This window comes from Phodopus roborovskii, unplaced genomic scaffold (assembly GCF_943737965.1).
Source record: "Phodopus roborovskii unplaced genomic scaffold, PHOROB, whole genome shotgun sequence".
NCBI lineage: Eukaryota > Metazoa > Chordata > Mammalia > Rodentia > Cricetidae > Phodopus > Phodopus roborovskii.
In genome coordinates, this window is record NW_026126514.1 from 2,745,908 (window position 1) to 2,771,538 (window position 25,631).

Below are 25,631 nucleotides of genomic sequence, written 5' to 3' on the forward strand. Positions count from 1 at the left end.
ACATACCATGTTCCTCTTTTTGTGACTGGGTTACCTCATTCAGGATGGTTTCTTCAAGTTCCATCCACTTGCCTGCGAATTTCAACATTCCATTGTTTTTTTTTTTTTTTTTTTTCTGCAGAGTAGTATTCCATTGTGTAAATGTACCACATCTTCTTTATCCATTCTTCAGTTGAGGGGCATCTATATTGCTTCCAGGTTCTTGCTATTACAAATAATGCTGCTATGAACATAGTTGAGCACATGTCTTTGTTTCATGGATGTGGATCATTTGGCTATATGCCTAAGAGGGGGATTTCCGGGTCCTGTGGTTTCCTGAAGAACCACCATACTGATCTCCAAAATGGCTGTAAGAGTTTGCATTCCACCAGCAGTGGAGGACTGTTCCCCTTTCTCCACATCCTCTCCAGCATAAGTTGTCATTGGTGTTTCTAATTTTAGCCATTCTAGCAGGAGTAAGATGGTATCTCAAAGTTGTTTTGATTTGCATTTCCCGGATAGGTAAGGATGTTGAGCATTTTCTTAAGTGTCTTTCAGCCTTTTTGGTTTCCTCTATTAAGAATTCTTTCTGCCTCCAAAATTTAAGTTGAAGAACAAGTTACTGGGGAAAAGTATTTCTATTTTTGTTTCCACAGAAAATGAAAAGATGTGGATTCCTTCCAGACTAATGTGGTTTGATCACACCAGACCGCCTGAAACAGAGTACAAGCTGATCCTACATTCCAAACAGCTGGACAAAACAGCCCTACAGACTACAGCTAGGATATCTGAATCTTCTTCGAATCCCCCAAGACAGCGCCCCTTACCAGCAGGAAGTAGTTTGGAAAGAACGACGCCCAAATTCCCAAATATTGTGTATAAATGTTTGTTTTCATTTAATTGGACTTTGTTATATAAAATTAAAAAAATAAATAAAAAAAAGAATTCTTTCTGCAGTTCTGTACCCCATTTTTTAATAAGGTTATTTGGTGTTTTGTTGACTAGTTTCTTGAGTTCTTTGTATATTTTGGAGATCAGCCCTTTGTCGGATATAGGATTGGTGAAAATCTTTTCCCATTCTGTGGGCTGCCGTTTGGTCTTTTCCACTGTGTCCTTTGCCTTACAGAAGCTTCTAAGTTTGAAGAGGTCCCATTTATTAATTGTTGCTCTCAGTGTCTGTGCCCCTGGAGTTATATTCAGAAAGCAGTCTCCTGTACTAATTTGTTCAAGGGTACCTCCTACTTTCTCTTCTAAGAGGTTCATTGTGGCTGGATTGATGTTGAGGTCTTTAATCCATGTGGACTTGAGTTTTGTGCATGGCGATAGACATGGGTCTATCTGCAGTCTTCTACACACCCTCATCCAATTGTGTCAGCACCATTTGTTGAAGATGCTGCCTTCACCCCATTGTATAATTTTAGCTGTTTTGTCGAAAATCAGGTGTTCATAGGTGTGTGGGTTAATATCAGGATTTTCGATTCAATTCCATTGGTCTACTTATCTATTTTTGTGCCAATACCAGGCTGTTTTCAGAACTATAGCTCTGTAGCAGAGCTTAAAGACAGGGATGGTTATGCCTCCTGAAGTTCTGTTATTGTACAGGGTTGTTTTGGATATCCTGGGTCTTTTGTTTTTCCATATAAAGTTGATTATTATCCTTTCAAGGTCAGTGAAGAATTGTGCTGGGATTTTAACGGGGATTGCATTGAATCTGTAGATTGCTTTTGGCAAGATTGCCATTTTTACTATATTTATCCTACCTATCCAAGAGCATGGGAGATCTTTCCATTTTCTGGTATCTTCTTTAATTTCTTTCTTGTTTGGTAAGTGTTACACCAATATACTTTATGTTGTTTGTGGCTATTGTAAAGGGTGATGTTTTTCTGATTTCTTTCTCAGCCCCTTTGTCATCTGTATATAGTAGGGCTACTTTTTTTTTTTTTTTTTTTTAAAGTTTATCTTCTATCCTGCTAGTTTGCTGAAGGTGTTTATCAGCTGTAGGAGTTCCCTGGTAGAGTTTTTCTGGTCGCTTCTGAAAACTATCATATCATCTGCAAATAGAGAAAGTTTGATTTCTTCCTTTCCAATTTGGATCCCCTTGATCTCCTTTTGTTGTCTTATTGCTTTAGCTAGAACTTCAAGTACGATATTGAAGAGATATGGAGAGAGAGGGCAGCATTGTCTTGTTCCTGATTTTAGAGGAATCACCTTAAGCTTCTCTCCATTCAGTTTGATGTTGGCTGTTGGTTTACTGTATATTGCTTTTATTATGTTTTGGTATGTTCCTATTATCCCTGATCCCTCCAAGACCTTTATCATGAAAGGGTGTTGAATTTTTTCGAAGGCTTTTTCAGCATCTAGGGAGATGATCATGTGGTTTTTATTTTTCAGTTTGTTTACATGGTGGATCATTTTGATAGATTTTCGTATGTTAAACCATCTCTGCAACCCAGGGATGAAGCCTCCTTTGTTATGGTGGATGATTTCTCTGATGTATTCTTGGATTCAGATTGCCAGTATTTTATTTAGTATTTTTGCATCAATGTTCATGAGGGATATTGGTCTGTAGTTTTCTTTCTTAGTTGTGTCTTTGTGTGGCTTGGGTACCAAGGTGATTGTGGCCTTGTAAAAAGAGTTTGGTAATGAACCTTCTGTTTTTATTGTGTGGGACAATTTGAGGAGTATTGGTATTAGCTCTTCCTTTCTGGTAGAATTCTGCACTGAAGCCATCTGGCCCTGGGCTTTTTTTTTTTGGTTAGAAGGCTTTTGATGAGTGCTTCTATTTCATTAGGGGTTATAGGTCTACTTAAGTTTGTTCTTGATTTGATTTTGGTAAGTGATAGTTATCCAGAAATTTGTCAATTTCCTTTGAATTTTCAAATTTTTGGAGTATATATTTTCAAAGTATGACCTGAAAATTGTCTTGATTTCCTCAGTGTCTGTTGTTATGTCCCCCTTTAAGTTTCTGATTTTGTTAATTTGCATGTTCTCTCTCTGCTTTTTGGTTAGTTTGGATAAAAGTTTGTCTGTCCATCTTGTTGATTTTCTTGAAATACCAACTCTTTGTTGCATTGATTTTTTTTTTGTATTGTTTTCCTGGTTTCTACTTTATTAATTTCAGACCTCAAATTGATTATTTCCTGGCATCTACTCCTCCAGGGTGATTTTATTTCTTTTTGTTCTAAGACTTTCAGTTGTTCTGTTAATTCTCTAATGTGACTGTCCTCTGTTTTCTTTATATGGGCACTTAGTGCAATGAACTTCCCTTGTAGTACTGCTTTAAAGGTGTCCCATAAGTTCGGGTATGTTGTGTCCACATTCTTGTTGAATTTATTAAAGCAGGAATTTCTTTCTTTATTTCTTCTTTAACCCAGGTATGGTATATTTGCACATTGTTCAGTTTCCATTAGTTTGTATGGTTCCTGCGATTTGCATTGTTGAATTCCAGCTTTAAAGCATGGTGGTCTGATAAGATACAGGGGACTATTCCAATTTTTTTTGTATCTGTTGAGGTTTGTTATATCACCTAGTATGTGGTTGATTTTAGAGAAGGTTCCATGTGGAACACAGTAGAAGGTATATTCTTTTTTGTTTGGATGGAAGTATTTGGATGGAATGTTCTATAGATGTTTGTTAAACGCAGTTGAGACATAACTTCTGTTAGTTATTTCATTTCTGGACTGGTGGTCCTGTCTAGTGGGTAGAATGGGGTGTTGAAGTCTCCCATTATGAGTGTGTGAGGTTTTATGTGAGCTTTGAGTTTTAGTAACATTTCTTTTACGAATGTGGGTGCTTTTTTATTTGGGGTATAGATGTTCAGAATTGAGACTTTGTGCTGATGGATTTCTCCTGTGATGAATATGAAATGACTGTCTTCATCTCTTTTGATTGATTTTGTTTTGAAGTCTAACTTGTTAGATATTAGGATAGCCACACCTGCTTGCTTCTTGGGTCCATTTGATTGGGAGATCTTTTCACAACCCTTTACCCTGAGGTGATATCTGTCTTTGGAAGCTTATATGTGTTTCATGTATTTAGCAGAAGGATGGATTATGTCTTCATATCCATTCTTTTAGCCTGTGTCTTCTTATAGGCGAGTTAAGACCATTGATGTTGAGGGAAAGTAAGGACAATTGATTGTTAATGCTGGTTTGTTTTAGATTTGTTGCTGGCGGTGGTATTGTGAATATGTTTGCCCTCCTTTACCCTTGGGTTCTGCTGAACTGGGATTATCTATTGCCTATGTGTTTGTGAGCATAATTAACTTCCTTGGGTTGGAGTTTTCCTTCAAGAACTTTCTGTAGGGCTGCATTTGTCATTAAATATCTTGTTTTCTCCGTCTATAGTGATTGAAAGTTTTGCTGGGTATAGTAGTCTGGGCTGGCATCATTGGACTCTTAGTACCTACAGAACATCTATCCAGGACCTTCTGGCATTGAGAGTTTCCATGGAGAAGTCAGGTATAATTTTGATAGGTCTGCCTTTATATGTTACCTGGCCTTTTTCCTTGGCTGCTCTTAATGTTCTTTCTTTATTCTGTATGTTAGGTGTTTTGATTATTATTTGTTGAGGGGTCTTTCTTCTTTGGTCCAGTCTATTTGGTGTTCCGTATGCTTCTTATATTTTCATGGGCATGCCCTTCTTCAGATTGGGAAAGTTTCCCTCTATGATTTTGTTGAATATGTTTTCTACACCTTTGAGCTGGGCTTCTTCACCTTCCTCTATGCCTATTATTCTTAGGTTTGGCATTTTCATGGTGTCCCATATTTCCTGGATGTTTTGTGTTAAAGATTTGTTGGATTTATGATTTTTTTGGTTGATGTATCTATTTTCTAGTTTCTATTTCCTCTAGTTTATCTTCAGCACCTGAGATTCTCTTTTTCATCTGTTGTATTCTGTTGGTTATGCTATGCTTGTGTGTGTAGTTCCCGATCGTTTGCCCAGTTTTTCTATTTCTAGCTTTCCTTCAGTTTGTATTTTCTTTATTGTCTCTATTTCAGTTTTCAAGTCTTGAGCCGTTTCCTTCATGTGTTTGTTTTTTCTTGGCTTTCCGTACTTTATTTAAGAGATTTGTTCATTTCTTCCATTTTTTTTGTTTGTTTTTTTCTTCCATTTCTTTAAGGGATTTTCTCACATTGTCTTTGAGGGCCTCTATCATTTTTATGAAATTATTTTTTAAGTTGTTATGTTCTGCTTCATCTATTTTGGTGTGTTCTGGTCTAGTTGGTGTAGAGTCCTTAGATTCTTGTGGTGTCATGCTTATCTTTCTATTGTTAGGTGTTTTTTTGTATTGCTGTCTTTCCATTGATTTTTCCAGTGGTTGCAACAGTAGTGTGATGTGTCTGATCACAGTGTGATATGAATCCACAGTCAATCCAGTTTATCCAATCCAGGACCTTTGCACAGGTATAACTGCTGTGTACATTCAGGGTGGATCTTCCATCCTCCCTAAGTTTCTATGGAAACTTCCTCCTAGACACGACCAGTCAAGTGACAATGAAAATTGATCATGACCAGGGTGAATAAGAAAAGGAACATTTTTAATCCTAGGGTATGTGGTTTCTTAATCCAGGATGCATGGTACCGTTTAGGCAGGGTTATAGTTTCACTGATCTGTTGTACAACATTATTATTATGTACTTTAAAATTGCCAAAAGTAGTTTAAGTGTTCTTATTACAAAGAACTGATAAATGTAAGAGGTAACGGATATGTTAATTAGCCCAGGTTAACTATTCTATAAACCACCTATGTATAAAGTGATGAAAGTGTGGTATGTGCAATGCTGTACTCTTCTAAAAGAGTTTTTTTTCCCTCTTATTTCAGATAACCTAATGAGGCCTCTTTTGAACTACGGTATTGCTTGGTGAGTATATTTAAAAAATTTTTGTGTTTTCTGGAGAGTACTATTAACTTGTACAAATGAGCTGTATTTTTGGATTACTGTTGCAGCATGTCTATGGGATTTTTGGTTGAAGAGACTGCACCAGTTGTTTGGAGAGGCCTTATGGTAATGTCAGCTATTGAGAAACTACTGAGACAGGTAAGGGAGTTGTATTAAATGTTATTTACTTTGGCAGGGTTATGGTTAATGCATTTGCCCTTGGAAGACTTGTTAAAATTTACAGCCAGCATTGAGATATCTGACTGACAAAGAAATCCACTTGATGGGTGTAATGTGCAATATATTAATGAGCACTAAGATCAAATTTCACCAACTTAATCTTCCCGCTGCTTATGAACATAACAATTTGTTGTTTTACTTTATATTGTTTTCTGAGTCTGTTATAGGAAGAGCAAGTCTATATAGCTTTATGGTTAACCTCACAGTGGCCAATAATGATTTATAGGGACCATGTATACACTCTTCAGATGTAGATGAGTGTATATAGAGCTATGATGGTTCTTGTGATTTAAATTTCTTCACAACAGCTATTGTTATTATTGTTTTTACTGTCTATAGTTCTGTTTTTTTTTTTTGGGGGGGGTGCATGTTCTGTCAGCTTAATTCCTAACAAAAGATATCACATATGATTTCATAACCTCAGTGTACCAGGTGGGCTATAGTGCATTTATAGTTTGCTTAGAATAAACTGTACTTTTTCTCAGCAGATGAGAGGTTATAATTGTGTTTTAGGTAAATCTTTGGTCTGCCACAGCAGTTTACAGTTACCTCTTATTTGTTCAGATTCTACATTGGGTTTGGCATCATGCTATGGGTTGTCCACCGTGGGATGTCCGAATGATGAATATTTTTGATTTGATTGTCATATGGTTTTGCAACTGATGAAATAGGCCATGTTCTCTGAGACTCTGTCTTTCTAACACTTGTGCTAGTACGTCTCTAAAGAGCACTCTCTGTGATCTTTGGGCCAGAGTCCTCCTACTGTTCCAGTTGTCAAGCCTTGGCTGCATGTCCTCCTCTCTTCTCACAGGCGCTGTCGGTGATTACAGTTATGTGACCCAAATGCCCCCTCCTCACCGGTTCCTCTGTGCCTGTGACCTCTGTTTGTCTGAGCCCAGCCTTTCTATTCTTTATTGCTGAATACTGTCAGAAAATATAGAATAATTGTGTTAATTGCCTGCATTGCACACATCAGATCTCCAAAGTTAGTAACCATCTGAACACTGGAGTCAGCTGATTTTACTCATTCTCAACATTTGGCAACAGCTCAGTTTAGAAGTATTTTAAGAATTTGGGGAAAAGAAACAAGTTGTACAATGTGTACAATCCTTTATTCTCTTTTAAGGTAGGCTACAGCCTGTGACAGTATCTTCTTCATTCCTATTATTAGTTATTTGTGCATTTTCTCTTATTTTCTATTGTTCATAATCTGTGCTTTAAAGAACCTACTTCTGGCTTTTAAAATATTCTGTATTTTGTGTCTGCCCACTACTTTATTGCTTCCTGTTTTTTCACCATTTGCATCATGATAATGCTTTTGATCATTGTGGGCTTAATTTACTGTTGTTTTTCTAGCACCTGAAGGTAGAAGTTTAGATCTCTGGGTTTTAATGACTTATTTTTTTTTCAAAGTTTATGTTTGTTTACTTTTTGAATTTTTTGGGTACAGATGTGAACCTGTATGAAGTTATGTGTACTCTGAATGTACAAGAGTCCACAGAGGCCAGAAGAGCATGTCAGATGCCCTAGAACTGGAGTTACAGGTGCTTGTGAGCCACCATGTGAGTGCAGAAACTCAAGTCCAGGTCCTCTGCAGGAGCTGTCAGCACTCACTCTGTGAGCGCTCTCTACAGCCCCTGGAAATTTCTTCTTTTTAAAATAGAAGTAGTTAAGGATGTACCTTTATCACCAGGCTTTGTTTTGACTCTCACAAATTCTGATTTTCTTTAGGTTTTTACTGTTACTCAATAACTTTTAATTTCCTTTTAAGGATACATATAGTATGATCAATTTCTAAACATTGTTCAATTTTCCTAAGAGCTTAACCATATTGGTTACTAATGAAATTTGTTTTGGGTAGATGTGCTTCATAGTAATTTAACAGGTTTGGGAAATCTTTTGTGGGTCCGTGTATGTCCATCTTTGTCAATACTCTGCTTTGGCTAGTTAGGATATACTTTATAGTTATTGTGGCTAATGTTCTGCATTCTTCATTTAGATTAGGTTTATTGACAGTGTTGTTCAAATCTTTTATGTTTTTAATGGTTCTTTTTGCCTTACCATTCTATAACTTTGTAACTAAAAAGGGTATTAGATTTTGCTTCATATATTTGAAAGCTCTGTTATTAAATATACATGTTTAGAATTGTTACACCAGACTTGTGAACTGACCCATTTATTGTTGTGAAATGTTCCTCCATGTCTCTGGCAAACTTCTCATTTTGAGGTCTGCCTGATGCATATATATTTGCATATATCTCGATGGTTAATGTTCACTGCCAAGAATGGATCTAGACTCAGAGTTCTGAGCATGGCCATGGGGCACTGTGTAGATTAGCTAACTGAGGCGGGAAGACCCACATTAAATGTTGGCAGTGGCACAACATGGCCTGGGGGCCCAGATTGAATGAGAAGGGGAGAGGGAGCTGAGTGCAAACATCCTCTTCTCTGCTCCTGACTGTGGTGTCAGTGCTCTTAGCTTCTTAAAGATCTGAAGCTATGACTTCCCACCAAAGTCGACTGGACCCTTGATGTGAACGCCAAAATAAATCTGCCCTTAAGCTGCTTTGTTTCAACTAATGCACAGTTTTCTTTTTATTCCAATTCTCCAACTTGATTCAAATCCCAGGCCTTGTACTTATTAAGCAAGCTCATTGAGCTTCACCCTCAAACCCTCAGATCATTAAACATCAGTTTCATTATATTTAAAGTGGGTCAACAAGACATTTATCTGTGTCTTATTGTTTTATCCAGTTTAATAATTTTTTGCATTTTAATTGATGCTGAATTTATACATGGCATAATTGTTGCTGTGATTGAATTTGTTTTTTATTTTGACTTTTCCCATATTTGTCACACATTTTTTTCAAATTAATTTTATATTCTTGTATTTTTTTTTTTTTTGGATAAATTAAATGATTTTCTATACCTGGTTAAATTCTCTTCAGTTTTACCTCCTGGTGTTAGTATGTCACTGCCTTAGGGTTTACCATATGTTTCTTAGCTTTTCAAGGTCTTCAAGTTAATATTTTTAAAATTCCATTTAATTTTTTTAAGTTTTGATGGTTAGTATTCTTCTCTAGCTGCTTCAGGGCTTATAATATATTTTCTTAACTTATCACAGTTTTCTTCAAGTTATATCAGCACAACTGAGTGTGGAGGCAGGGAGATCTTTGCTATAGCCATCTTTGCTCCAGAGCATGTTTGAGGGCAGCTCCTGAGACAGGAGAAATAAGCCAGCAGACAGAGCTAGTGATGTGTAATATAAAGTTAATATCTTTGCAACAATATAGCTCCATTTGCCATTTAATGTACTTCATTTATTGTGATATATTTTTAATATAATAAACAATAATCTTATAAAGCACTGCTAAAATATACTTAGTTGTGTTTTAAATTAATTAAGAAAACAGTCTTTTATGTTCATTCACAGATTATTATTATTATTATTTTTTTTACTCCAGTGGTTTTTTTACCTGTTTAGTTGTTTTGTTTGGTATCTCTTTTTTTTACACTAGGGATTTTCTTCTGTATTTTGCTATGGTGTTTATCTACTGGGGTGATATCTTTCCCCATTTATTTGGAATGTATTTCTTTCTCTATATTTTCACTGTATGTAGATTTCTGATGTGACACCATTTTCTCAAGTCTTTGAAGATGTTCTGTTATTTTCTGGCCCTGTTTTTTTTTTTTATGAAATCTCCCATAGTTTCTCTAATGTTATCTTGTGAGCACTGCATTCTTAGGAAGCTTTTGCAATTTCCTTTTAAACGTTTGTAATTTATCTTTAACTCTCTATTCTTGCCTGCCCCATACATATTGACATCCTCTTAGAGCTAAGTATATATAGAGCAGTAGCTATGGACATAGCCTTATCTGCCTGATTTTATTCCCTGCTGCACACTTTATAGTTGTGTAACTCAGGTATACTCCTTTGATCTTTGTTTTCTTCATGTGTAACATGGGGTTAGCAGTGACTGCTTCACCATGAAGATTATATGATTTAATATGTAATATTCCCAGAAAACACGGCATCATATATTGTGTTTTATCAATTACAATCATTACTGTATTTTATCAATTACTATGTAACTTGGTTTTCCCATTTTGACATTTCTCCTGTTGATGGCCTTTTAGGGTTACTGGAGCAAAGTCATGTTCTTTCTAAGAGGTTATGTGTTGTTACCCCAGTACCTGTGGACATTATGAACCTGAGGCAACCTATACTAAATTTTCTTTCAAGTTCCTGGGACTACTCTTGTTTTATGAATTTAGAGTGGAAAAGTACAAGAATGCCTACTTGTGGTTCATGCTAATAAGAAGGTGCTCCAATTCCATTTCCTTCTGCTAAGACTAAGTTGGTAGGTGCATGTTTCTTTGTAAATCATGAATTCTTCAGTTACATTTAAAGAGGACTTGGTCCTTGAAGTCTCAGCGTTATGTATGGCTCTCTTCTCTTATTAGACTCCAGTTCCTTTATGCAGTTCAATTTTTTACTTCTTTTTGTTATACTTAATTACTGTCACTGGGTTATTAGATTGTTTGGATTAGTGGTTCTCCAGCATATTTACACAAAAGGATCATTGAGTAATCTTTTAAGAAGTTGGATTTCAGGTTAGACCCCCTGCCAGTTAAATTACACACTGGGGGTATGATCCAGGTGTTGCCCCTTTGGAACTCTCTGCCTGACTCTAGTTTGTGAATGGGTTTGGGAACCTCTGGTTTGCAGAACTTTAAAAACAGCATAGTCGGTTGAGAACGAGGAATGAGGCAGGGAGGGAGGTGGCTGACATATAATGCTGCCATTTTGAACCATTGGCAGAAAAAAGTGAGATTACAGTGTTTAAGATTAAATTTAAAGCAAGACAGTGGAGGTAGGGATATATTATTTACATTAGACCACAGAGGGGGAATTGGGAAGTAGATTGTGGTTTAAGGAGGACTGGTGTCAAATGAAGGTATGACACCTTCCAAGCAGACAGTCATGCCTTTTTTAAGGGACTGAAAATTACCAAAAATGAGAGGATTAATGAAAAGAAATGTTATGAAAAAGGCAAAAGGATTAGAAGTGAGACAGATGAAATGTTTAGGGAAAGAAGCCTGTATTGCAAGTTCAAACCTGGAATGGCAACAGGGCAGAAGAGGTAAAAATAGCATAAATAAATACCCTTGCCTTGATCTTCCCAGTGGAAGGAAAAGACAATGAGTTTACTTAGTGCCACTGGTTCACAGGTGTCAGTATTGTGAAAACTACATGGAGAGCTGGCCCCCACTTGTTTTCTCCACTTGAGCATCAGCATTTCATGGGTTTCAGGTAGGGCCATAGATTTAGCATTTTTAATTATATTATCCCATGTGACTCTCTGTGTGCTGAAATTTGACAGTAGTGCTAGGAAATGCTTTTTAATGTCTTCCAGAGGAATAAATGAGTGACAGGATCCCAGTGTAGTTGCCAAGGCCCATTGGATGCTGACCATCAAAGCGTGTGTGGTTATCTGTAGTCACTCTGTAAAGCCTGCTGCTGGATCTAGGATTAGAAGTAGCAGTCACAGGAAATCCAAAGGGGAGGACTCCAGTCAACTGATGAAAGAGATCAAGGAAGTTAAGTTCTGTTTTCTGAAGGACACATAGGAGGAATCCAGAGCCGAGGTAAAGCTAATGGGGTCAGATAAGAGAATCTCCTGTGATATGGACCAGTGTGGAAAATGGCAGATAAATTAATTATGTTCAGAGAAGTAAGGGCATTGGAAAGCTGAGGCTGTTTTAAAAAGTAAGTAGAATTAAATAGAATTGGGAAGTTGAGTTATGTGAGTAAGGTCAGGTCTAATGCATTGAAGGAAGAGTCAAGGATCAAGGCATCACACAGCGGAGCAGGAACAGGTTGCCAGATAAACTGTGGGGTATCACCTAAGTCCGAGGACTACCAATGCGTGGGATAATTTAGGGCATGTCCGTTCTTAAAAAAATCTGATATTTAAACTTGAGTGTTCTTCTAAATCTGGCAGCTTTAGGAGGGGACATCTGAGGAGGCTGGGAGGAGCGGGGCCTGCTGTTTCAGTATGGCAGACTACCCTGAGAACAAAGTCTCAGTTACACCAAGGACTTGTGATTGAGCTCAGAATGAAGCCAGGAGTCACTGCAATCAGTGCCCTGGGCACAAATGGGAGGCAGGAAGAATTCCGATGGAATGGAGCCCTGCCAGCCCCACCCCAACTTAGTTCTGGAGGGTTGCCAGACACTTACACCAACTTAAACTCGCTTCTGAAGGATATCTTAATTTTTAGAATACAGAAGTGGTAGGATTGGAAGTCTCTTGGTTTCAACTTTCCTTCCATATTCTAGTACTGTATATGTATAGTTTCACTATATCTTCTTGGAACTTCATCTGTTAAAAGGAAGAGAGAAGATTGGTGAATAAGCATAGTGTATGTTTGGGAGTGTATCTCTGATGCATTGCAGAAGGCATGTCCAGATATAAAACAGAAGTAGAAAAGCAGGCAGATAAATTCTGGGATGTCATTTCAGTACCGCATTTAGTATTGTGTTTGTTTTTGTTCTCCCCATATTCGAAATAATGTGTTTTTGTTTTATGTTTTGATCTTAATCATTAAAGATAGAAACATTTGGTGTTTTTCACTTAAAGAATAACTACTGGTTTTTAATTTCTCTGTGAAGATTTCTGAGGAAGTTTTTTACTTAGAATCTTTGTGTTTGGAAATGTAGGATATTGGAAAAATAATTTTAGTTATTAGAGGAGGAAGTTGAGAAGGGAAAACTTCAAAGGCTGGTGGATGGGGACACCCGCTGTGGTACAGCATAAACTTAGAGCCCAGGGATTTTGGCAGCAGTTCAATCTCTAGCATCCCAAATGTGGAACAGATGCCAGTTTTCTTCTCTAGGGTCCTGATAATGGTGTGTAATGAGTGGGTGTTTCCTAGCAACAAGACAAGCGGTTCACTTTAGCTGATCCTGCAATAGGAATGAGACATTTCCCCTTGATAGTTGGTATTAGTGATTTTCTTGACAATGAAATTTCACTTTTGAATAAAGAATGTTCTTAGCCCTTGGTTTCCTAAAGAATCTTGCCTTTGAGTTGGGCTAAACTCTGCTTAATCCTGTGTAAAATGAAAAAAAGAAAATGTTTGAACTTCCCTAAGTACCTCTCATGGGAAGTGCCAAAGGAGTTCCATACATAGTTTTTCAAATGGCAAGTGATTATACAAGGTGCTCTAATAGTGTTTTTCTCAGCGTTTAATAGAAAAATTAACAAACAAGTTCTTTTCTGTATTTAATGTTTGCAGCAATAGAGGTTTATTAGGTAATGACTAATGTGTTGTGCAAATAAATACGGATAAAATTTTATTACCAGTACTGTTTCAGTATAAAGTTTATGAAGCAAAAGCATGTAATACCTGGTTGATGCAAACCACAGGCAGGTACCTATAAGAGTTCAGTTTGAGGTTAGCAGTTGTAAATATTTGTGTTTAACTGAGTCAGAGTCTATAATTCTTCCAATTGGACAGTAGTGGTAACTGGGAATCAGGGACTGTTATGATATATGAAGCCAAGAAAAGATTGCAGCATATGACTTTCTTTGTTGTCTTTCATAGTCAGCACTTTGTGAGGAAATTATCCATTTTGTCCTTTTGACATATAAGTAACATAAAACTTTTATACCATAAGTTTCAAAGGTTCTTAGAGAGATACAATATTAAATGTTATTTTTGAGGTAATTAAGTTGGGGAAAATGTATTGCTTTGCAGGGATGGGTCCTCTGAGGATGCACTCGTTTGCCTGTGAAGTCACTGGTGTCATCATGACCAGTCTGGGGTGTCTAAACATATCCATCCCTCCTCGTGCTTTTTCGTCATCATGTCCTCTTCATCTTTAAAAGTAACTTCATGGGGCTCCATGAAGCATTAAGAATTAAGAATACTACAGTCCTTCACTCAACCAGCTGAGCTGTGGAAGTAACAGACTTGGTATAGCACCCAGAAACCCCTGGAGTGTGTCCAGTAATCTCACAGGTGTCCTCAGTAATGCTTGTTTGAGCTTGTTAAAGTGCAGGTGTCACAGCTAACTGGATAACACTGCATGCTCTTCTGACAGAACAATAACTCTGCAGGTAGAAAAGAAAAAAAGAAGAGATGGAGGGCAGAGAAGCTACAAGGATCACCTTGGGGTAATGAGCATGGGCGAGGAAGCAGAAGATCTACAAAAACATGTATTCACATCTGTTATGTGCCATTTAACACACATATGATGATTTTAAAAACAAAAACATAAAAGACAAAAAAGTGAAACAAAAAGAATGTAGAATACCAATTCGGTTGGACAGAGAGCAGTATTTCCAGCACTTAAAACTTGCACTTTAAAGAAGATGATGTTAAAAAAAGTAAAGCATGGTTTCTAGATAGACTAGCTCGATTACTGCTACATTACTGAAACATAATCTAAGGCTAAAGAGTCAATTAGGTTGAGCAGTTTTGAATTTCCCTTTCTGTTTTGAAAATATAGATTAGAATAAAACTATAGAAATGTGTTATGAATCCTTCAGACATTAGACATTCAAGTTTTTATTTTTCTAATACCAAATAATTCCTGCTGTGCTTTTAATATGTCCAAATCTTTTGTCATCTTCAGCAGTTGACAGTTTGCTGTCCACTTACTATGTTAGGGGTGTTGGTCAGAGCTGAAGATGGAAGGATGTACAAGACAAACTATGGACATCACAGTTGTAAACTGAAACTTTTAGTCACAAAGTTGGCTTAAAAGTGTGACATTTACGTAGACAGGGAGTTTGATGACTTCACACACTGTTAAAAAAAATGTTTTATTTAAGGCAATCAAAGTTGGAACTTAGAGAACAAGCTATCATCTAGTGTTGACCCCCCTGGCTGGTGAGATTGCTATAGGGTAGTCTTATTTAGGTTCTATGTCAGAGAAGACCCTGTAGTCAGCTCCTGAAAAACAAGTTATTAAAGGAGTTAAAAACAGCCTATGAATATAAGTTGCTATTATTTCCTCCTCCTAAAATGCCTTTTCCCCTGTTAATTATCGAAGTTAACTTACATGAGAGCCTTCAAATCACAGTGATGACAAGGCTTGTATATGTAGTTTTGAATATTGTACTGTATAATAGTTTGCATGTTACTTTAGTAGATTCTAGGACCACAAACTACTGCAGCTCTTTTGTTTTTCTTTCAGGCCGGCACCAATTGTTTCCAAGTCATTAATGCTAAATTGCTTTATTATTAGAGTAGATCTGCCTTTCCTTCACCAGTCTACACCATTCTGGCCCCATGTAGGCAGGGTAGAAACCCCTTTTATCTAGTAAGACTACTTGGTGATCTGAAGCTTTAGATGGGTCATATTTACCAAGAAGGCAATAGAAACAAAGCAAAGCAGTCAGATGTGGAAAAAGGGAGTGTCCCTAGCTCTGGGTGTTCAGGGAAGGCCATGTGCTGTCATTGTGGTCATGTATGGCTGAGCCAGGTTCTGCTGCTCCTTGTCACCACTTGGCCTCACATTTAGAGATGAAGACGCTTTCCTTTTCTTGGCCATGACTTTTCCCTAGGTTTTAGGTATCTCGAGAGGCACATTTTGTGCTATCCTGCACACTAAAACTAGCATGTCAACTCTGTTCTCCCACTTGGTATGGCGTAGCCGTTTCTTTACACTGACTTCTGTGGCAAGGTTGACTGTCTTACCTTGTTACCTTGCCCTGTGTAGCAGAATTTTCACTACCATATTATGTTTCTTACCCTAGGTCTTACCCGTACTTCCCAGCCCAAAATGTTTGCTTGTCTTTGGTATAACTTCCAGTGGCAAATATGTTCTGACCCATGGATAGGTCTTCCCAGCCTGAGAGCTCAGGGTATAGGTTTGCTTCCCCATTGTTGACTCAAGTGCCTCCTTACACAAGTAATGGAGATTAGAGCAAAACAAAGAATGTGGTCTAATACCAGGCCTGAATGTAGAAACAAAAACAAACAAACAAACAAAAAAAAAACCCCAAAATACAGGGAAATCAAAGTTACCATTGTGGTTTCAAGTCTGAAAATCTTTCCCATTTCCTTCTTGTCTATGTACTAGAGCAAAGTAATGACACAGATGCCACGTCACTCTAATGTGAGTGGTTAGCATATCTGCTTTTTTTTTTTTTTTTAAGAGAAATGATAAAAATGGCAGTTTCTCATTTAATGATGTTCAGTAGTTAAAATTAGTGTAAAACAAAGCATTGTTAGAAACTGTGCCACAGAGTGGAATATACTGATCAAAGGAGGTGAAAGGAGTAGACACAATTCATTAACAGCAGAAACAAGTAAGGCTAAAATAACTTCTCTTTGAAATGAGTCAATTTAAAAAAGACTAGCTGTCAAATATTTGTAACGGTCAATTTCTCTGTTGGATGTGTCCAGAAGTATTCCTCTTTCCCGTCAACCCTCTTCTTGGTCTGTATGTTGAAGAATAACTTGGAGGTTGGAACTGTGTCTGCAGGCAGGAACAGCTCTGTCATATCTACTGAAGAAGCCCTCTCAAAGGTCATGTACGATTACTTGCTGATCTTCAGGAAAGCTTCTTGGAGCTGGGGTCTCTGGTAACAGGCAAGGGCTTCCTTACCTTGTCTCTAGGTGCAGATGCGGGATCAGTGGTCAGAGTCAGATGTTTCAAGTTGGCTGAAGTTCCTCAGACTACATGGAGTTTTGAGCAGATACCAAGAAAGCTCTGAGGAGTTACGAATATTGGGGACTTCATAGGACTGGGATTGCTTTTTTCTACTTAGGCAGATTCCTTGATTTCCATGTTTAGTATTTCTGAAATTAGAGTGAATTTTATAATTAACACCACGGTATTACCTCACTGTCACTCTTCATTTTCTTTTAATTTTAGCTTTTTTTTTTTTCTTTCTGGATGCCACATCAAATAGGGGTGTATTTTAAGCCTATGATTTTTACCTATGATAAGATACAATATCTTTTTCTGGTGATTATTTAGATGCTGATAGACATACTTTGATCTTTACCACTTGCAGTTCGGTTTCTGTTGCTTGGAGACCTTAGGGAAGAAATGTTGTATTTGTCTTAGTTTTTCACATCACAGCCCATTATCAAGGGAATCCAGGGCAGGAGGTCAAGGCAGGAACCTGGAGGCAGGAACTGAAGTAGAGACCATGGAGATAGGCTGCTAACTGGCTTGCTCCTTTTGGCTTGCCAAGCATACTTCTTCCTTTCTAATTTGTATCTCCTTAATCTCCTTTAGTTGTCTTATTGCTTTTGCTAGAACTTCAGGTAGCATATTGAATAGGTATGCTATCTTCATTTAATTATTTCACAGTGTCAAAATGTGTCAGAATATGTACTATACTCCATAAATATATAGTTATCATAAATTAAAAATAAAAGACTGAATTGATTTTTTTCTTTGTTCATTGTTTGTACTTGATTACATAGCACATAGACAAGTGCATTCCTCAGTTCCTAGTATAAGCATCATTCAGAAGGAAAGACCAGTGGTAGTAGATGCCTGTGTATATTGGTTTCCTCAAGATTAAAACTGTAGTTTTCTTCTTAATTACTGCTATTTCTGATTTAGTTACTTCTTATCTTGCTGTGACAAAATCAACTTAAGGGAGGAATAGTTTGTTTTGTTTGGCTCCCAGTGTTTTAGTAGAGTCATCATGATGGGAAAGCCATGGCTTCCAGTGTGACAGTGAAGATAGTGGTAGTGGGGATATCATGGCAACTGGAATTTGATGTAGCTGATCATGTTGCTGCTGTAGTCAGACCAGAGAGTGATAAATTCTAGTTTTCTGCTTGCTTTCTTCTCATTGTATCCAAGGGCCATGGAATAGAGCTACCCAGTTAATATGTCTAACCTAGGTAACATCACAGACATGCCTTCTCTAGATGGTACTTGACAGACATGACTGGAAACTTGTTGTCTCCTTACTGACTCTAGATTCAACAAGTTGACAGACAAAATTAACCATCACTATTTCTATTGTGGTTCCAGGGATTTATGGGAGCAGGTAGCTCAAAGCAATTAGTTGCTGTTGAGTGACATTTTTAGCTAACCTCAGCCATTGGGTTCTTTTCAAATCACCATGTCCTGTGAATAAGTAGATTCAGAGTGAACAGGTATTGTGAAAAGTTTAGATCTAAGAGTGAATTAGAGGGCACAGTACACACAAGACTGCCTGTTCTCTGACATGGAAAGCTCAGGGATTTCCCTAGGTTTAAGAATTTAAGAAGATTGCCCAGGCCTCGATCTTAATGGCTTTGTTGGAACTCTGGGGCTTGAGTATAGTTCTTTGTTCTGGTGGCTGATCTTTGTGTCTAGTCTCCTGTCTTTCATGTGTGGCTTGGGACCATGCTATTACATTCTGTGTGGCTAGCTTAGGTCTGCAAACAAGCAGAGATTGCTACTAGAGGCTGAGCTCAAGAGCTGGAAATGTGTAGCCTTCTTGGCAAGGTTAAATTCTTCACCACAGAGAAGTCCAGGCTGCAGATCTCAACTCTGAAGATTAAAAATCCAGGGTTCCAAAATTCCAAAGTTTTTGGTACAAAAATTCAAAACATGATTTGCCCAAGTGGAAAATTCTCACTGACTTCATATGGCAGTTTATAGTAAACATGTAGATATAATAAAGCTATAAAAATGATCTCTAGACAATGTATGTAAGGTGGGTGAGAAATATAAATGTATTTATGTTTAGACTGGAGTTCCAAATGAAGGTCTCATTAAGTATATACCAGTATTCTATATTGTGAAAAAAAGTAAGTGTGTGTGTGTGTGTGTGTGTGTGTATGTGTGTGTGTGTGTGTGTGTGTGTGTGTGTGTGTGTGTGTGCTTTCTTTAGTCTTACTCCCAGGCTGCTGGAAACTACTAGGGAAATATTTATAAGGCCCTTTGAGTAGTTCTGAATTAACTGTTTTTAATATGAAGACTTCAATTTACTATATGGCATATTAGTGAATATATAAGATTGTTTCCTTAATTGAAAAATAATGCATAGTCATTAGGGAAATGTCCAGAGACATTGTTTCCAATTTTAAAACTTGGCAGGAAAAAAGAAAAATAAGGCATAGTTTAATATTTTTAAAAGGCGTAGTTTGGTATTTTTTTTTTTTTTGATTCTCCTAAGAACTGAAATTACCAGTCTTTGGGAGGGTTCACTTTCCCTCAGCATCTAAGGTGCTGCCAGGAGAATAATACCAACAGTGTTTAGTAGCAAAAGGCATTTTGCTAAGTGCTGTTGAGGTGTTGATTCCTGGTTTTAAGTGCTTAGTTGTGTGTTTCCTCATTATTATCCCCAGGCTCTGGTGAAGGGATGGTTCTGTATGTTCAGGTGGAGAGGGGCGTGAATGTGAACTCTGCTTTGCAGTTATAATTATCTGGAGGTGAAGAATCTGTGGATCTGTGGCAAATACGAGGTAAAGATGCCTTTAGGTTAGAAATACGCATGCAGTGTTTCAAGCCAGTTTCTTTTATTTCACCTGTTTACTGCTGCTGTGTGGTAGATGAAGATCCTCTCGGGTGGTATGGTAAAAGATACAGGAGGAAGAACTGTCTTTCAAATCTGCTGTCAGGGACACTGGCCCAGTCTGTGATTTCTTGGCTTCATCTACTTGGGCAGAACATCATGGCAGTGGGAACATGTATAACAGGAAGCTGTGTCTCTTCACAGACAGGAAGCTGAGATGATTTTAACATTGCCCAACAATCCTTTGGACATGTTTCTTTTGTTTTGTTTTTTCTCTTTTCCTTAGAAGCTTTAAAATTGTTTTTATTATTTTTAGTTCTTTGTGGTTGTGTGTGTGTATGTGGGTGAGTGCATGCGAGTGCAGGTGCCCATGGAGGCCAGAGGTAGCAGAAACTTTGGAGCCAGAATTACAGACAGTTGTGAACTGCCCTGTGGGTGCTGGGAACTGAACCCTGGTCAGTCCCTTGGAAGATGGGCCAGTGCTCTTAACCACTGAGCCATCTTTCTAGCCCTTCCTAGAACCTGGCTATTTGGTAGTCTTCACTTGCAGTGTAGTAGGAATTAGTTTTAAGTCATCTTTGTTATTCTGAACATCCATATTTCTGCTTGTCACCCTATCCCAGACTTTTAAAATGAGTAATTCCATTTTCTGCTTTAGAAGAAGAAAAAAAAAAAGTTCAAACTTTCTATTCCTAGAATACCCCTTTCCAAAATTTCCATATATGAGTTAATATTTTTAGTCTTTGACTTTGTTCCATTTTACCAAATCTTTCCCATCAACATTTGTGCATGCATGCAGCAGACAGCTTTGGCTGGTTATGCAGAAGTCATTTCCAACCCCCGTCTTCTTTCAAAATTCAGTGGAAAGAATTGCTAGTCTCTCTCTCTCTCTCTCTCTCTCTCTCTCTCTCTCTCTCTCTCTCTCTCTCTCCCCCTCTCTCACAAACACACACACACACCCTGCTCCTATAACCAAGATAGTCATTATTTGATGTATTAGTCTTAACCATGAGGTACATTTTAAAATCTTTCTTTGACATTGCTTCGTTCTGTGATATCTACTTTTATCTTTCTACTTTCTCTTTTCTCTGCTTATTTCTTAGATATCAGTCATTACCATAGGTATAATTATTCAAATTTTACAGGGTTAGAAGTCACATTGTTGTGGGTCAATAACTTAGCAAATGATCCAGTCAACATTTAAGCATAGTCTGAATCCTGGCCTGAGGAGGTGACTCAGTTAATAAAGCATTTGCTGTACAAGCATGAGGACCTGAGTTTGGATCCCCAGAACACATGCAAAGCTGGCTGTTATGACACACATTGTAATCCTGTTTATGATGGGATGGGGGATAGAAGCGGGAGAATCCCTCCCAGGTCAACTAGCATGGCATGCACAGGGGCAAACAAGAGACACTGTTTCAAACAACATGTAGGTGAGGAATGACACCTGAGCTTGTCCTCTGACCCACACACACACACATACACACACACACACACACACACACACACACACACACACACACACACACACTTTGGTATGGACATGCCCCTCTCCTCCACATACACATACACAAAGTAAACATGTAGCCTATACAGTTCATCTCTATAACATCTTGTGATCTTTGTCCCTCTCTCCAATCTCCTGGTAATTCTTCCAGTTCCAAAGTCCATACACATATGTTGAGTCCCCATGTGTTGAGTCATAAATCCATCCACTCATCACAACTGCCTACCAAATAGCTCTCCTTGTCTATCCCAGGGATGCCTAAAAATCATAAGGTCAGGATGAAATCTCATCACTGTCTTACACAGCTAAGATTCTTTCCTGTTTGTGACAGATACTGGAAGTGCTCATCTTCCTCTATTGCTGATGATTACTGTGCCCCGCCCCACCCCACTGCAGCCCATTCCCACCCCTTTCCTGTACTGAGGTAGCCATCCCTTATACCCTTTCTGTGCCATGCATTGTCTCAAGTAAGCTGTGCTAGCCTCACTGACTTTTCCAAGGTGCAGATCCTGTCAAGTTGCTGTCCTGATATGGATGCTTTGGTGGCATCTTGTTTTCTGGACAAAAGGTCAAAATCTAACTCTGGAAATTAGGCTCTGATTGATCTGGCCATGGTGCAATTCCTCACTCCCACTCTGTTCCAGCATCTAAGTGTTGTTTGTCTTGATTCGTTTTGCTTCCTCTTGCCTCCGGGTCTTTGCTCTTTGTAAAGTAGTCTCTTCTGTGGCTTCATCTCATCCTGGTGTCTCAGCCTTGGTTTCCCTCCTTTGGGAAAGCCTTGTGTGCAGCTCTCCCCATGTGAGTGCTCTTGTTGCCCGCACAGTCTTGAGAGGGGGTGTGCTCTTGCTTCAGGGGCTCTGCCTTCTGCCTGCTGGGTCTCCCCTCTTTGTGTTCTGTCAGGGTCCTGTGATGGGCCTGGTCTTCCTCCATCATGGCAAGAAGGTCTTGTCTTCATAAATCTGGGAACAATCCTGCTGTATTATATTTTAGAAATTTAGAGTTTTCAACAGTTACCTTTTAATTTTAAGGTTTTAAAAATAAAGCTTAGACCCCTTTTCCAGCTTTATGCTTCTCTAAACAGACTGGCATTGCTCAACTTGAGAATTGATTTAGTGCCAGAATTCAGCTGATTCTGTCTGTAAAAAAGAAAAAAGAAAAAAAGAAAAAAAAAAGTATTTTCAGCTCTCAGCCCCAGCAACTGAACCTGACAAGTTCTGACATTGCTTCTCTTGGCTGCCTCTCACTCCCTTTCCTGTTTCCATGGAAATGGACATCAGACCACACAAACATAGTGAGGTTCTGGTGGCTAATTGCTATCACAGATATCTGAGTTCTGTTTGTCTCTGGTGTGACTATTTCAGTGACTTTGCCTGCTCCATCTCATGTGATAGTGAGCTACGCACCTGAGGCAGCTTCTAAGGTTGAGAGCTATATTGTATGTTCCAGGTGGTATGTCTAACTGTATTCCTTGCATCATTCTCTGGGTAATTGCAAGCTTGTCATGGAGGGCTCCAGACTTCAAGAGAGGAGATCTGTCCCTCCTCCTAGATCTGTTGCTGCCTCACTGTCTGGCCTGGGTCAGTTTTGCAATATTTATTCAATGAGCCACTTGCTGCTGCTCATCCCCAGGCTTATTTACAAGAGACCTAGAGAAAAACTGCCCTCTGCCAGTGTGTTTTAATAGAAAACATACAAGTAAAGTAATCACTAATTTGAGTTAAGTAAATCAAACTATGTTTCTAATCATCTAAAATGGAAACCCACTTGTAATTGAAGCCTTCTTTTTCCTATACAGTGGTCAAATAGGTTTTTTTTGTTTTTGCTTTTGTAGTGGTTAAGAATGTTATTCTGATGGCATCTTTTTGCTTTTCCCTTGCTACATGAATTAAGTACTGCCCCGATCTCATAGCAAAGTACTGTGGTGAAAATTATAGTTAAAATGCATTTGCATTTCTCTTTAATGAAGAGTTACTCCATTGCTCGTTCAGTTTGGCTTCTTTTCACATTCAGATGTGTCTACCTCTGTGAAAGGCTTATCTCTACTAGGTCAAGAATTCTTTGGAATTCTAAATTTAGAACTTGAAGTCTAGGCTAGTTTGTTAAGTGCAGGAAGGCTGACATGTACTTATAAAAAGATTAATATTTGCCAAGCTGCTTCTTCAGCATATAGTGACTGCTGTATATCATATAAACCTGAGTAGTTGAAATTGAGTATGGACAGACTAAATCTCTTTATTTTTGCATGGCTATGCAGAATAAAACAATAGCTTTTACTGCATTCCCTTTAGAGTTCCAAGTATGTGGTCATAGCCATACATGTGTTTTGAGAGTTCCTCCTAGTACCAGAGTCACTACCAGCCCTGCCTAATGGTAAATGAAGGAAAACTAATCTGGGGATTTACTATTTACCTTTCATGGATTCTGCCTTTACTTGACCAACAGTCTAAAGCCTAGTTGTCCAGAATCAGGGATTCCTAACATGGCAGGAAACATGTTAATACTGGTGCATACTCTTGTGACATTTGATTGACACCTTCCTGGTTTGCTTGCTTGACAGTCAGTCACTCTAGCACTGGGCGTGTGACCTTGTATTCTCCCTGGAATTCCAGGTTAAAAGATTTGTTACTTACAGATCCTGGGTGCAGGGGTCTTAGCCACTGAGTCAGAGATGGGGGAGGGGGAAGAAGGAGAAGAGGAAGAGGAGGAAAGAGGCTTCACAGTTCTTTCTGGCTGTTGACTTAAACTGTTTGGGTCTTCTGAGACCTAGACAACAACAATTACTGGGCAGTGACTATTGAAAAACTGCTAAGACATTAAGAATAAATGGTAAATAATCTATTTTGTAAATCTAATTTGAGGTAGCTTTTTTTTTTTTTTGAAAAAAACAAAACAAAACAAAACAGAACTCTGATCTTCTTTTTGCTGTGAAATTAGTCTCTTCTGCAATGGATTTAGGGTTTGGTCTTGTCAGTTCTTCTGTGGAGCAGCTGTGGACTTCAGTAAATCCACTTTAGGAACTCTTTTTAGATTCATAGCCTCAAAGTGAATGTTTGTTTTACTGTATAAATAAAATACTATACTTTTGGTATTAATCAGAAAAGGTTCAAGAGTAAAACATAATAACAAATGGTTCCACTATGAAAGTAAGCCACTTTTGACTGTTTGATACACATTTGTCAATGAAAAAAATCTGTGACTAGATCCCCTCTGCAGTCTCTGTCTTAAGGTAGGGACCCTAGAATCACTGTACCAACTCTGTCTGTCTGTCCCCATGACCCACTCTCTAATTGCCCCTCTCCAGATAGGTGTCTCAGACCCCCACTGCCCATCCCTACAATTCTGCCATTTGCTCCCTCATACCCCTATCTCCAGTTTGGACTCACAGTGATAGTTCTATTTCACATTGCCTGAAAAGTACAGAGGAACTCTCCCAGATTTGGGAGGATTGGCTGTAAGAATCTTCTAACTGTATAGGAGATCTTTCTCGGGCTTATAAACCACACCTAGCCTGAGCTGAGCTGGGACTGCTTTTGATTTCAAGGACAATATTGAATTGCACCAAGGTTGAACCCTAAGCCTTATTTACCTGTCTGTAACCTGACAAGTTGGGATGACAGAAAGCAGATACAAACCCCATTCAACAAAGGGGAGGCAAGGTTTCTCTACAAAGATACACTAGTAAGAGCTTAACTCCAGAGTTCTGTCTCATAGTAAAAACACACAATATGCATAATCAAGACAAGTCACCAGAAAATCAGTCAACCCCATAGTAATGTTCCCTGAGAAAAGAGACTTAGTTGATGCATGAGGCCATGATTCCTAAGTAGCAGTAAGTGTTATCAGGAATAAATAAAAAAGAGGATATGAACAAATGTCAGAATGACGACTGTGAAAATATAAACAATTGAATGAATTAAAAATATTCAAGGTATGAAAGTACATACTAGAAGAATGACAATATCTTCAACAAATGGTGCTGGTCAAACTGGATAGCTGCATGTATAAAAATTCAAATAGATCCATATTTATCACCATGCACAAAACGATGCCAAGTGTATCAAGCACTAGTTGGTCAGACTCCCTGAATCTGATAGAAGATGAAGAGAGGGATAGACTTGAAGTTGACACAGGGAAAGACTTTCTGAACAGAACACTGATAGCATACATATATACATACAACAGTTAGTAAGGGACCTCATGAAAAGCTTCTGTATGGAAAAGGACGCCCATCGACAGGCTATTGAATGGGAAAAAAAGTCTTTACCAATTATACACAAGATTGAAGGTTAGTATCTAAAATATATAAAGAACTAAAAATACTGGACATCAAGAAAACAACCCAATTTAAAAATTGGGTATAGAACTTAAACAGAGACTTTTCAAAAGATGAAACACAAATGGCCGAGAAATACTTAAAGAAGTTTTCAATGTCCTTAGTTATCAGGGAAATACAAATCAAAACTACTTTGAGATTCCATCTTACACTAGTGAGGAATGGCCATGATCAGTAGAACAAATATAGCTCATTTGGGTA

The 25,631-nt window shown here is 38.1% G+C and overlaps 1 protein-coding gene across 2 annotated transcripts in view; it reads left to right on the forward strand.

Annotated features, from left to right (window-relative positions):
• The window catches only part of Nubpl (NUBP iron-sulfur cluster assembly factor, mitochondrial), a 180,320-nt gene that overhangs the window by 61,709 nt on the left and 92,980 nt on the right, over positions 1–25,631 (forward strand). For both annotated transcript variants that reach the window (XM_051195822.1, XM_051195823.1), the window contains exons 5-6: positions 5,804–5,843; positions 5,930–6,020. In XM_051195822.1, the coding sequence (XP_051051779.1) occupies positions 5,804–5,843; positions 5,930–6,020 (131 nt within the window). The remainder of the gene's footprint in view (positions 1–5,803; positions 5,844–5,929; positions 6,021–25,631) is intronic.